At 60.8% G+C, this 12,749-nt stretch overlaps 1 protein-coding gene across 3 annotated transcripts; it reads right to left on the bottom strand.

Moving 5' to 3' along the window:
• Positions 1–1,742: 1,742 nt before the first annotated feature.
• Positions 1,743–5,444, bottom strand: LOC102999598 (thyrotropin-releasing hormone receptor-like). Of its 3 annotated transcripts, none has more exons than XM_028164084.2 (2): positions 4,957–5,444; positions 1,743–4,093 (listed from the first exon to the last, which is right to left on the bottom strand). In XM_028164084.2, exon 2 carries the CDS (start codon positions 3,354–3,356, stop codon positions 2,925–2,927), a length of 432 nt encoding a protein of 143 aa, XP_028019885.2. In that variant the 5' UTR covers positions 3,357–4,093; positions 4,957–5,444; the 3' UTR covers positions 1,743–2,924. The 3 variants fall into 3 exon arrangements, with proteins under 3 accessions (XP_028019885.2, XP_057389440.1, XP_028019886.2); XM_057533457.1 differs by having other exon boundaries at positions 1,743–5,013; positions 5,339–5,444; XM_028164085.2 differs by having other exon boundaries at positions 5,339–5,444.
• Between the last annotated feature and the right edge of the window lie 7,305 nt (positions 5,445–12,749).

Genomic DNA, 12,749 nt, shown 5'->3' with positions numbered 1-12,749 from the left:
ACGAAGGACGAGGAAGCAGGGAACTCCCTGGAGGTCCAGTGGTTAGGACTCGGCACTTTCACTGCCAGGACCCAGGTTCAATCCCTGGTCTGGGAACTGAGATCCTGCAAGCCACGCAGACCAAAAAAAAAAAAAAAAAGGAGGAGGAAGCAGAGGCTCAGAGTGAAGGACGACACAGCACACGCACCATGAACCGGCTTCTCCTGCAGCCCGCCTGTGCTTGCCACTGTCCTGAGTGGCCCAGCCAGCCACGGTCATATCCCCATTCTACGCCCCAATCTGTTCTTTCAGCCCAGGAGTGAGTCGCCAGGCCCAGGAGACAGTCCTGTCAGGAGGGGGGCTGAGGACAGGGATACTCCGGGCTCTTCCACCTAACTTCCAGCTGCCAACCCAGGGTCCCGGCTTCTCTGCAAGGGAGGAGGGTCAATGGGAGGGGAAGGGGCACGTGTCCTGGCCACCTCCGAGGGCAGCCTCCACTGACCCATGCAAGGAGCTTCCTGTGGGCCCCAGAACTGAGGGGAGGTCTCAGGAGGGCCTGTCATCTGCTCTAGTCTTGGGCCCTCCCTGCTGCCGCCTTCAGGATGCAGGGGCAGTGGGTGGGAGCATGGGTGCTGGAGCCGGCAGGCCTAAGCTATGTGACCACGTCCCAGCTCTGTGACCTTGGGCAGCCCACTTAACCTCTCTGAGCCTCCCTCTCCCACTTGTGGCATCAGGAGAATAGCAGTGTCCTTCACGAATTGGTCTGTCGAGGGGTAAGGGGGTGAGGAGTCCCCATGAAGTCATCACTCTTTTGCCCCAGGAAGTTTGACATCTCTGTGTCCATAGCTTTGTGCTAGGGCCATGCTACACCCTGAGTGCCAGCAGGCCTTGGCCGCTCTGTGCTTCTGGTTCTCCCTCCGTCTCTCCATCTCTCTCTGCCTCTGTCTCTCCTTCTCTCTCCGTCTCTCTCTCTGTCTCTCTCCCTCTGTCTCTCCATCTCTCCCTCTCACTCTCTCTCTGTCTCTCTGTCTCTGTTTCTGTCTCTGTCTCTGTGTCTCCCTCTCTGTCTCTCCCCCTCCACTTGCATCTCTGCTGCTCACCCACAGGGGCCCTCTCTGCTCGGCCTTCCCCCTGCCTCAGCCTCTCCGAGTGCCCGTCGTGGTTACATGTGGGACCTGTGCACACCTGTCTGGGGCTCCAAACATATGGGGATCCCCCTGAAACTGGAGGGGGTGCGGCCCCTCCGCTCAGAACCCCCGCTACCTCCAGTCAGAGCCAAGTGCTTCCCAGACCCCCGGGGCGCCCACCCCGCTCCCCCATCCCTGCTGACCCTCGGTGCACCAGGCCCTCCCCCTGCCCCCCTCCCCCACCACCTGGACCTCTTCCTGGGTGTCTGCTTGGTCACCTCAGATCTTTATTCAGTCATCACCTCAGCAAAGTCTTCCAAACTTTCGCCTAAACTCCCACTCCTCCGGGCTCCATTTCTTCCTCTGACAGGGTCCATGTTTACTTGTCCTGCCGTGAGCCCCGGGGGCAGGATGTTTATCTTGTTCTGTTCTCCCCCGTGTCCCCGCACCTAGAAACTCGCCTGGAACACAGTCGGTGCCCAGGGGACACCTGCTGAGTGAGTGGGTGGACGAACGTGGAACCGGCACCCCCCCCCCGTCCATTCACGCCTCTGCCGCATCTCCCTGCCTCTCTGCAAACCGACCCCGCCCACCCCTGCTCCCCACCGGCCACCCCCGCCCACCTGCTTCCTGGAAGAAGGGAAGCCGCTGCGCCCCACCTGGCCCACGGGGCTGCCTCCCCTGGCTTCCGGGCTCTGGCCGGTCCTCACCACCCCCATGCTGGCCCCCAAGCTGGTCCCCGAGCTGTGGCAGGTGGGCCGGGGAGCTCTGGATCAAGACCCTCCCTATGAGACTGTAGAGGACAGTGGCCTCCAGCAGGGTGTAACGAAGAAGACGGTGAAGTCCAGCAGGCAGATGGGCAGGTACAGGCTGCGGCCCCCCGTGCCCGCCAGCGTCCAAGTCCACCAGGAAGAACCAGAGCAGGCAGCAGACAGACGTGGTCCCCCAGACGCCGACCACGATGCACACAGCCTGTGCCCGCATCGCGTGGCAGATGGCGAGGTACCTGCAGGCCACAGGGCAGTCACGTGACCCACCTGCCGACCCGTGGGATTGGGCCATGGAGGGTGGTCCACTCAGCTAATCAGATTCCCGGATGGGGAACCGAATGTGGGCGCAATGGCGGAACTGGCCCTTTCACAGGGGACCTGGGGGACCGTGATGAGGCAGCCTCGGGGGCTGGCAGAGCAAAGGTGCCAGTCTTGAGGGGAGGGCAGGACCGAGTCGGAAGGTGCAGCCCCTCGAGGTCCGGCCAGGCCCACAAGGTTCAGAGTGCCCTTGCGAAGACCTTGACCTTTGTGCAAGTCCCAGGGTGGGTTTTCTACCGTCCACCGCCAAAGGTCACAGGCTGAGGGGTCAAGGACATTGCGACCCTAGATGGGCACAGCAGGGGAGAGCCAGGACCGGGCCAGTGTATGGATGTCAGAAGGCCTCGGTTATGTCCCTGTTCTGTGTAGCCCTGGACGAGACATCCTAATCCTCTGGGCCAATGTGCTGAAGGCCACGCAGCTGGGAAGAGGCAGAGCTGGGCTTGAACCCAGTCAGTGGGTTTCAGCGTCCACATGCTTAGAGGCTAGATGGCCTCTCAGGCGTTAATTTCATAGCTGGAAGAGGCCCAAGAGACTGTCCGGTCCCAGTGCCCACGTTCCCGGTGGGGACGCCAAGCCCAGAGAAGTGCAGGGTTGCCTTGGCATCCCGCAGCAAGTCAGTAGCAGAGGTGAGATGAGAAGCCCGCTTCCCGGCGCCTGCCCTCGCCCTTGCCAGGTTCCTCCAGGGTCCCACACAGCGCCCCCTCCGTAAATGGGGGGCAGACTCAGTTTACCAAGCATCGTGGCCAGGAAGTCCTGGCCTGCAGCAGGGGTCGGGGTGTACCTCCCTCTCCACGGTGAACGCCAGGATGGAGCAGGAGGAGGCACGGATGCCCAGGTACTGCAAGTAGGTGACGCCCAGGCAGCCGGCGTGGCCACAGACCCACTGCCCGGCCAAGCTTTTGGAGACGTTGGGCAGCCCGGCCGCCACCAGCACAGTAAAGTCCGCCAGGGCCAGGCTGACCAGGTAGCGGTTGGTGGGCGTGTGCATGTCCCGTGTGTTCAGCACCACCAGGACCACCGTGGCGTTGCCCATGACGCCCACCACGCACACGAGGAGCACCGGGAGGACCGAGGCCATCTTGTCCTCAGGGCTGGGGACGGCATCACCAGGAACCAGGGACACGGTGCTGGGGCTGCCCGGCCCGCTCCCGCTCTCCATGTTGGCGGCGCAGGCGCTGGCGGGGGAGGGCGCTCTGCGAGGCGTCCACACCAGCGGCCGAGCCTCACGCCGCTGATGAACACCTGCCTCTCCGAGAGCCCGGCCCCAGGGACACGCAGGGACCCGGCGCTCGGGACGTGACTGCCTGGCCAGGTGAGGGACAGAGCAGGGATGCTCCTTCTGGTCTCTGCCGTGAATACAGTCAGCGAGCCACTTGCTCTGCCAGCCTCAGTGCCCCGGTACGCAAATGCAGGCGGCCGTCATCCCGAAGACGTGAGGCCGAGCGGAGGTTAAACCTGGGAGGATGCACATCAAGCCCCAGCCCAGCACCTCCTGAGCGCTCAGAGGCCAGCTGCCCTGTCACTAGGAAGCCACACAGCGTGTCCAAGCCCCAGCCAGCTCGGGAATCAAGACACCTGCTTCTCAGGGACACGGTGAGAGTCCCACAAAACGGCGAGGCACGGGGCCTGGAGCCTGGCACCTGTCGCGTGTCCATTACTAATGTTAAAATTGAGGCTTTAATCACCCTGGGCCTCAGTCTCCCCATCCTTCAGGGGATCCTAGCTCAACCCCGGGTGGGCTGTGCGGAGTGGATGAGACGGGAGCGCCCAGGGCGTCCGCAGGGCCCCAGCCGCGGCTCCGTGGGCTCTGCTCCCTCTTGCTCTGGAAACGCCAGGGTCAGCCACACCCCTCCACCCGTCGAGGTTCATAGGCACCCCTTTCTCCCTTCTCAGCTCCTGGAGTGATGGCAAAAGGGTTTGTATCGTGAGCTGATCGAGGAGTGAAGTCACAGCTGGGACTCGGGCAAACGGGTGAAGGCCCAGGGCACACACAGCACTGATGCCACGCAATACACAGCGCACCTACACACGCACACCACGCGCCACCCACCTCCACCCTTTAACCCCGTAGGTGTCACCGGCCAGCAGTGCCGCCTGCCTGCTCCCGCAGAGCCCAGACTCGCCCCTGGCAGCCCCGCCTCCCCGTTGGACAGGCGCCCCAGGACCAGAGTGGAGCCGGAGCTCTGCTGAGCGGCGGGAGCCAAGGCTGCGGCCACCAGAGCTTCACAGGGCGGCCCCCACTGTGGCCCACGGGGCGACACCAGGGTGCAGAGTTAGGGCAGGGCTGCGAGAGAGCTGGTGGCCCCAGGACGCCGACCACACGCCTGCGCACACACGCAGCACACACACAACACACAACATACCCACAGCACACCTGCACCGCACACGCATGCAACACAGAGTCACATGGTGTTCACACACGTGCACACACATGCTGCCCACACAGACAGCCCAACTCCCCCTGTGCACGGCAACACGCAGAAATGCGGACACACAAGCACACAGACACACACATGAACCAAACCCCCCTGCACAGCATACCCGCCACACACAACGACACACACACACACATGCACCCACCTCTGCATGCACGCACTTAACTCACCCCACGCACACCTGTACCCACAACACAGGGACCCAAAAGCACACACAAGTACACAAATGCACATCACAACCCAGGCATCTGTGCTGTAGCTAAAGACACACACCGTCCACGCTCACACACCCAGGTGCACAAGCACGCAGAACACGCCACACACCTGTGCCCACAGGCGTCTGCTGACGCGGATCCACACGGCCTGAGGCCCCTCGCTCTCCTGGAAAAGAGCCTCTCTCCCGTTTAGCTGGAGGAGACGATGGCCCCAGGGTCACGGCAGCCGCCGCGACCCCAAAGGCTCCATTCCCTCCAGCCGGCGGCCCGGGGCCAGGACAGACCCAGAGCTCTCCCAGCAGCCGCCCACCCCCGTGTGCAAGGCCTCCTGCGGCCCGGCGCTCACCCGGCGGTCCCTGCCGCCTCGGTGTCTCGGGGGCCCCCCTCCTCCTCACCGCCATCTCCCCCTCCTGCCTGCACGCGAGCCTGTCTGAACAAAGCCTTCCGCCAGGCGGGCAGCCGGGACCACCGCCTCCCAGCTGAGAGCTTACCCAGCGAAGAGCCTCGGCACCTTCCTCCTCCCAGAGGGGGACAGGGGGAGAGGAGAGCCGATCCCACAGCAAGGCTTCTGGTTCTGCAGGCTGCAGTGCCGCCCACAGACGTGCTGGGTGCTCACACGCACGCGCCCCGTCACCTTCTCCCCGCCCCCCACCGGCCACCCTGGCGGGGCTGAAGGCAGCTGATGCAGCTTCCCCCGCAGGGACACCGGTGAGAAGAAAGCCCAAGCCCCCTGCCTTCCCCAGGCCGCAGGTTCGCCAGGCTGGGAAGGACCCCGCTAGCCCGCTGAGCCCCTAGAGCCCAACAGGAAGAGGCGGAGACCCAGGGAGGAGGTGGGGAGGGCGTGGACTGGTCCCCTTACCCATGAGGCTGGGATTACTGGGGCGGGGGGCTCAGATGTCTGGAATCTGAAGGTGAGTCTGGTGCGGGGACCGCCCCCCGAGGGCCTTCCACTGTGATCTGGAGAGGAGGGGACCCTGAGCTGAGCCCGTGCTGGCTGGGAGACTGAGGCCCGGGCAGGGGTGTGAGTGGTCCAGGTGGAGGAGCGGGACTGGGGCCCCGGCCTGGGGGCTCCAGGGAGCAGGGGTGCCCCACCCTTCCTGCTGGGCTGGGACTGCCGCTGGGCACCCCACGGCCGGCACACCTTCTCTCGGCTAGCCTTTGGGAACAGAGCCCGAAGGGGCCCCTCAGCTGGCTCAGAAAGCAGGAATCCCAGCTGTCACCCCCAAGTGGCCAGCGGCCTGGCTCTTCCAAGGCATTTAAAGTGCAGATTCCAGTCCCAGGCCCGGAGGCCTCAGGCTGGAGGGACCTGGGTAGCGTGCGGATCCCTGGCCACCAAATCGAGCATCCAGGCGAAGTACCCTTGAATACGTGTCGTCCAGAAAGACCAACGACACGTAGCGTCTTCTCTTGTCTCTTTACGTTTTGATCTTGGAACACAATAGACTCAGAGAAAGGTGCACGGAACATGAAACAACGGTTGAGTGAATAAAGCGAGCACGTGGGTACCATCGCCCGCCCCCACCCCGGGGTGCCCCATCACTGTCTTCTGTCCTGCCCGCCTCGGGGCTTTCTATAACCAGAGCCACTGCAGCTCTGTCCTGCTTATTCCACTGACGCCGGCGGGTGTCACCTGGGACTCACCTGGCTGTGTGTAACCAGCTCGTCCGTTTCCCCTGCTGTGTGATTCTCCGCCGTAGGGCTGGACTGCAATATGCCCACGCATGATGGACTCTCAGTGGACTTCTGAGTTGTTTCCAGTGTGGGGGAATCAGGCGCCACTGTTGTGAACACTCTCGTACGTGAATCCTGGCTGAGTGCATTTTCATCTGCTTGGTCCCTAAGATGTGATTCCCAGGACCTGGCTGGACACAGAGATGAGTGGAGGTGGGGAGGGCTGCTGAGGAGGAGAAAGGGCGGCAGAAGAGACAGCATGCCTGGCAGGCTGTGGTCCCACTGCCCCAAACATGGCAGCCCAGCCCCCCACTGGGGCTGCCTGGAACCCTGGGAGGGCCACACGGAGGGCTCCGCAGTACCCGGGGGGCAGGGGATCTCCCTGGCTCTCCCTGCCACCCCTAACCCACCTCCTGCACCTCCCCCCTCTCCTCCAGGATGGCCCTCCCCTGGGAATTCCGCTCCCAGGACGGCTCTCGACTGCTGTCCTCCTGGCTAGTGCTGAAATCACCATGCTGGACTAGGATCTGCCTTCAGCCTCACGCTAGGCCCTCGCTCTACACCCCTCGCCTTGCTGTTGGGCGCGGGGCTCCTCCTTCTCTCTCTCGGACAGGAAAAAGTTGCCAGATGGGCAGGGGCGTCGCCGCCCAGCACCTATGTACAGAATGCCTCACCCGCCCTGAGTTCTCACCCACTAGCTCACCTGTGGACAGACCACAGCCCGCAGACTTTCCCGCGTCTCCACCCTCCGGGTGCCCGTGGAGTCCTGCAGCCAGCAACACCCCGCCCAAGCAGCACAGGAACCCTCGGTGGCTTCTCCCAGGTATGAGGCAGTTACGGAGCTCTTGTTCACAGCAAGACAACTCGCTGACAACTTAGATGTCCACTCAGAGTGGTAAGGACTTGATGCTATGTCCCCACAGCTGGATGTCTGGCAGTTAAAACAGATGTGGTTGAGAAAAACTGATTGGCATGCAATCCACTGAGTTAAAGGGCGGGCTGCAAACAGTAGGTGAGCGCTCTCACCTGTTTGCAAAATGTATTCGTGTCTAATAACAGCCATCCGCCAGGAGCTTGGCATGTGCCAGGCATGGGGCCTGGCCCTGGGCATCTTGTGTGGCCATCACAACTATCCCCTCATGGTGGCAACTGTTATTGTCGCCGTTTTTCAGAAGAGAAAGCAGAGCCTCACAGACGCAAGTTGGTTAGCTCAAAGCCACAGAGCTAGTCAATGGTAAAGCTGGTATCTGAACCCAAATCTCTCCTTCTACAAAGTTGGTGTCCTCGGCCATAGGCTCCAGAAATGTCTGGAGAAAAGGGACACCCAGCACCTGGGTCACCTTGTTTCTCTGTCTGCATCGATAAATGTGGGTTGATTCTGTAGTTAGGAAAAGGGACGAGGGACTTCCCTGGTGGCACAGTGGATAAGACTCTGAGCTACCAATGCGGGGGGCCTGGTTCGATCCCTGGTCAGGGAACTAGATCCCACATGCATGCCGCAACTAAGAGTTCACATGCTGCAACTAAGGAGCCAGTGAGCTGCAACTAAGGAGCCAGCCTGCCGAAACTAAGACCAGGTGCAACCAAATAAATAAATAAATATTTTTAAAATATATTGTAAAAAGAAAGGAAGAAAGAAAAGGAGATGAAATACCCCACTGAAAGGCTGCCTGTCTCATGGGATCCTTCCTGTATTTGGTCCCAAGGCCCTCCACCCTGCCGCCCTGACACTCCCTGGAACCGTCCAGACGTCTCCACGGCCCAGGATCCAAAGTGTAAATGTCTGGTCCTATGTCGGAGGCCCTTCTGGCTGGTTGGTGGCCACACTGTCTGGTTATGAATGAATATCTGAGCAGCATGCCTGGGTATTTGGCCATGGGTTCTGCTGGAATCTGGGCAGAGAGGAGTGATGAGGCCAGGCCAGGTGAGGAAGGGGTGGGGTGGGAGGTGCTCCTGGAGAGTGAGGTGATGTCTCTGTAAAAGAAGACGGAGGCAGAGACAGAAGATTGTAGGCGTAAAGAGACTCGGCAGGCTGGTGCTTGAAAGGGGAGAAGTCACACTCAGGCAGTGAGCTCACACAGGGGCGGGGCACCTGGGGGTGGGGCGCCTGGTCCCCGCCATGGCAGTGCCCCTGCCGCCTTGGTCCTCTGGTGCCGGTGACGGGCCACCCCCAGCGCAGGACTGACTCTGCAGCCTCCTCGCTATCCTGCCTTTCTGTCGGCGGCTCTTCTGCGCGTGATGACGGCTGGGACGGTGTCCGCTGCCTGGCTGGCGTCCACGGGGAGGACGGGCCGGCTGGGCGGGGCCTCTGCCTCACCCTGCGGCCAGACCAGCAGAGAACCGGGCCCCCTACCCGGCAGCTCAGCACGCTGTCCCCGGCGTCGCCGAGGCCCAGCCTGACTGAGGGGCCGCTGGGGAGCTCCGTCCTGCAGGCAGGCAGGCAGGCAGGACCCCCTGGGGCCGTCCTGGAGCCCGGCCACCACAGTCTGCTTGTCTTCAGCACAGGAGGCTGCCGGCTGGACCACGGCATGGCCTGCGGGTTCACGTGGGCTCTGTTGGTGGCCAAAGTGGAGGAGGGCGTTGGGGTGTGAAACTGCCGCCCCCGGGTTGTCCACCATGGGAGGGAACCCAGGGCCCTCGATAAAGGCCGCGAGCTGGGAACTGAGCTGACCTTCATCCCTTAGCTCAGTATTCGCTCATCAGGACCTCCCTGGCGGCCCAGCGGTTAAGACGCCGCGCTTTCACTGCTGAGAGCGTCAGTTCGACCCCTGGTGGGGGAACTAAGATCCCACAAGCCGTGCGGCCAGGCCACAAAAAAAAAAATCATTCATTCATTCATTCATTCATTCACCAGAACCAGCCTGCCCAGGCCCTGCTGTGCAAGGGGCCCTGGGGCCACATAAACAACACAGCTTCAGGCGAGGAGGTCCCAGGAGCCCGTTCCCCCAACCTCCCCGGGGCCTGTGAACCTCATGAGACAGGGGCAGGCAGCCACCCGTTGGCTGGGTTTCAGGGTCGCCCCTGGATGTCTCCAGAGAGGGAAGGAGGCCAGGTGGGGTCAGTGCCGGGAACCCCACGAGGCCAGGATGGAGCGTGGAGGGACCAGGGGCCCCGTGGGGGTCAGCACCCCTGCCGGTGGGGCCCATCCTTTCCTGAGTGGAGCCCTCTCACTGCGTCTGCGTAGGGGCTGCGACGTGAGTGGGGTCTGGATGAAGATGGGGGAGTGTGCACGTGTGTGCGTGTCAGGGCCCGCACGTGAGCCTGCGCCCACCTGGGCCCCTCACCACGTGACCGTGAGCTAGTGCAGGAGACGGACAGCATTTGAACGTCCAGGAGCCTGAGGCCCTCCCAGCATGGGACCCCAAATGCCCGGACTGGCGCGCCCTCTGGTGACAGCCCGAGGCAGCGCGGAGGCTGGCTGGCATCCGGTCGCTTGGAGAGGCGAGAACTCCTGGTTCCCTCCTCCCGGTGGATCCGTCCAGCAGATTCATTTTCGCAAATGTGGCTTTCAGACAGAAGCCCTTGTGCGGGGCTCACCCTCGCCCCTGGACAAACTCATAAAGACACACACGCATACGTTGAGGCATTTGGGGCGGGGTCGAGGGGATGAGCCCTGAGCGAAGGCAGAGGGCAAAGTGAGCCTTGGGGAAAACTTCAGGAACCAGCGGAAAGCACCTGGGAGGGGAGGTCCGCGGCACGGAGCCAGCAGTGTGCGGCACTGGGAGAGACAGGCTGCAGATGCAGCCTGCGGACGGGGAGGTGGGCGTAGAAGGCCCCCTCCCCAGGAGCACAGACCGGCCCTGGTGACGCCTAGAAGCAAATCTTAACAGGGCCCAGTGATCTGCTAAAACCACCTGCAGGGAAGAATAAAGCCTCGCCTTCTTTGGGAGTAGATAATTCATCCACAATGTCCCACAGCAAATTGAAAATACAAGTCGTGTGATGAAAAAGGGCCAGATCGCTGAAAACCAGAGGAAACGCAGCAGACCCCCGGGTGATCCAGACGCAAGAGCTGTCAGACGGGGGTTTTAAAATAATCACCTGCCGCGCCCTTCTTGTCACTGCCCTGCTCAGGAGCCTCCCATGGCCCCATGGCTCCTCAGCAGGGCACCCAGCGCCCCCTCCCACCTTGGAAGCAGCTTCGCTTCACCCCTGTATAGATTTATGTATAGATTTGTACACAGAAGCTTGGGATCCATATGTTACAATGCTAAACAATTACAATCTTGTAAGTATTGTGCGATATTACAATCACCTGTAAACATTTGGGCCATTTCTCGTTTTTGCCTTTGTTCTTTCGGTTATTACGAAGGGACCCATGAACATCCTTGCTGGGATGGGCAAGAGAGTCCTAGGCCAGTGGTTCTTAGTCTTCCCCGGGGCCTGTTAACCTGCAGGCCGCTGGCCCACAGCCAGCGGTCCTCAAGCAGCAGGAGTGGGGCGGGGCCTGAGAATGTGCATTCCTAACAAATCCCCAGACGCTGCTGCTGCTGGTGATCCAGGGACCCCGCTGTCTAGGGTGGAGCTGCTGATCCCAGGCACTGCTCTCACTAACGCCACGCTGTTTCCCAAGGTGGTCGTGGCCCAATGCAGATTACCACACCGTTACGTTCCCATCCAGCGTTCCACGATTACGGCCGTGCAGAGGTCTGTCACAGCCCGTGGCCACAGCTATTTTATACGATAAGTGATGTTAATGCAGGCCCTCGACTGACCCAAAGGCCCTTGCCTGATGGGACCACACGTGTTGTCCCACAGAACGTGGGGGGGTGTGCCAGTTCGTGTCACGGTGGCTGCCGGTGACAGTGGCCCCAAATGACCAGGGCTGGATGAAACAGGTGTTTACGTTTTGCTTACGTAACAGCCACAGCCAGAGTACCTTAATCTGGAGACAGCCTCATTCGCTAGGCCACTTGGGTTTTTTTTTTGTTTTTTTTTTTTTAAATTTTGATTTTAGAGTATTTTATATATTTATTTATTTATTTATTTATTTATTTATTTGGATGGACATAGTGGTTCTTTTTTATTTATTTATTTTTGGCTGTGTTGGGTCTTCGTTTCTGTGCGAGGGCTTTCTCTAGTTGCGGCGAGCGGGGGCCACTCTTCATCGCGGTGCGCGGGCCTCTCACTATCGCGGCCTCTCTTGTTGCGGAGCACAGGCTCCAGACGCGCAGGCTCAGGAGTTGTGGCTCACGGGCCCAGTTGCTCCGCGGCATGTGGGATCTTCCCAGACCAGGGCTCGAACCTGTGTCCCCTGCATTGGCAGGCAGATTCTCAACCACTGCTCCACCAGGGAAGCCCAACCACTTGGGTTTTGTGGTCCAACTGCCTGGGGTGGAATCCCAGCTCTTAGATGTTACAGTTTCTATTTCCCTGACTATAAAACGGAGAGAATGGTGGGGCTGCCTCCCAGGATTCCACAAGATCGCTGGGCACCAGGCCTGCTGGGAGTCCATATAAGGACAGATGTTTGTGCCTATCACCTCCTGTCTCTTCCTTCCCTCCTGAGAGGGAGGCAGCAGGGGTGAATAGCCCCACTTCGCAGAGCCGGAACACTGAGGCCTAGAGAACACTGCTTGCATCCTTACACCTGGGGACTCAGTGGCTCAAGGTCGAGGATTTAGATTCAGAGAGACCTGGGTTCTAATCCCACCTTGGCCATTTTCTGTCTTTCTAAATGCACCTCCCCGCCCCCCCCCATACACACACACACACACACACACACACACACACACACACACACACTCCGGATGTTGAAAACACTGTGATTAGTAACGCCGGGCGGGAGGGGCGGAGGGGCCAGCAGCGGCCCCGGGGTACAGAGTGGGAGGCAGCGTGCTCAGGGGTGGGTTTTATCTGGGGGCAGAGGGAGCTGCTGGAGGGGTCTCAGGCCGGAGTGATGAGATTGGAACCAACCCGAGATTTCGACACATGGCTCTGAGTGCCCGGAGAGGGTAGGGCTCGGGGCAGTGATGGAGCGGGAAACGGGGGGAGTGGCTGGAGCTCTGGCCTTAATCCTGGCAGGTGGTGATGTTGCTGGATCCAGCGGCAAGGGGAGGGAGAAATGGGAGGACACTCAGAGATTCACCTATGAGGAGTCCCCTCCCCCAAGCCTCTCCCACCGCCTCTCAGCTCCCACCCTCCTCCTCTCCTCTACCATCTCCCTTCATTTCTTTCCTTTTATTTTTTAATTTTCATTTATTTATTTATTGAGTTTTGGCTGCGCTGGGT

The sequence above is a fragment of the Balaenoptera acutorostrata genome, chromosome 19 (assembly GCF_949987535.1).
Source record: "Balaenoptera acutorostrata chromosome 19, mBalAcu1.1, whole genome shotgun sequence".
Taxonomy (NCBI): Eukaryota; Metazoa; Chordata; class Mammalia; order Artiodactyla; family Balaenopteridae; genus Balaenoptera; species Balaenoptera acutorostrata.
The sequence above is the reverse complement of the archived record's forward strand: the minus strand, read 5'-3'. Positions and strand labels throughout refer to the sequence as shown.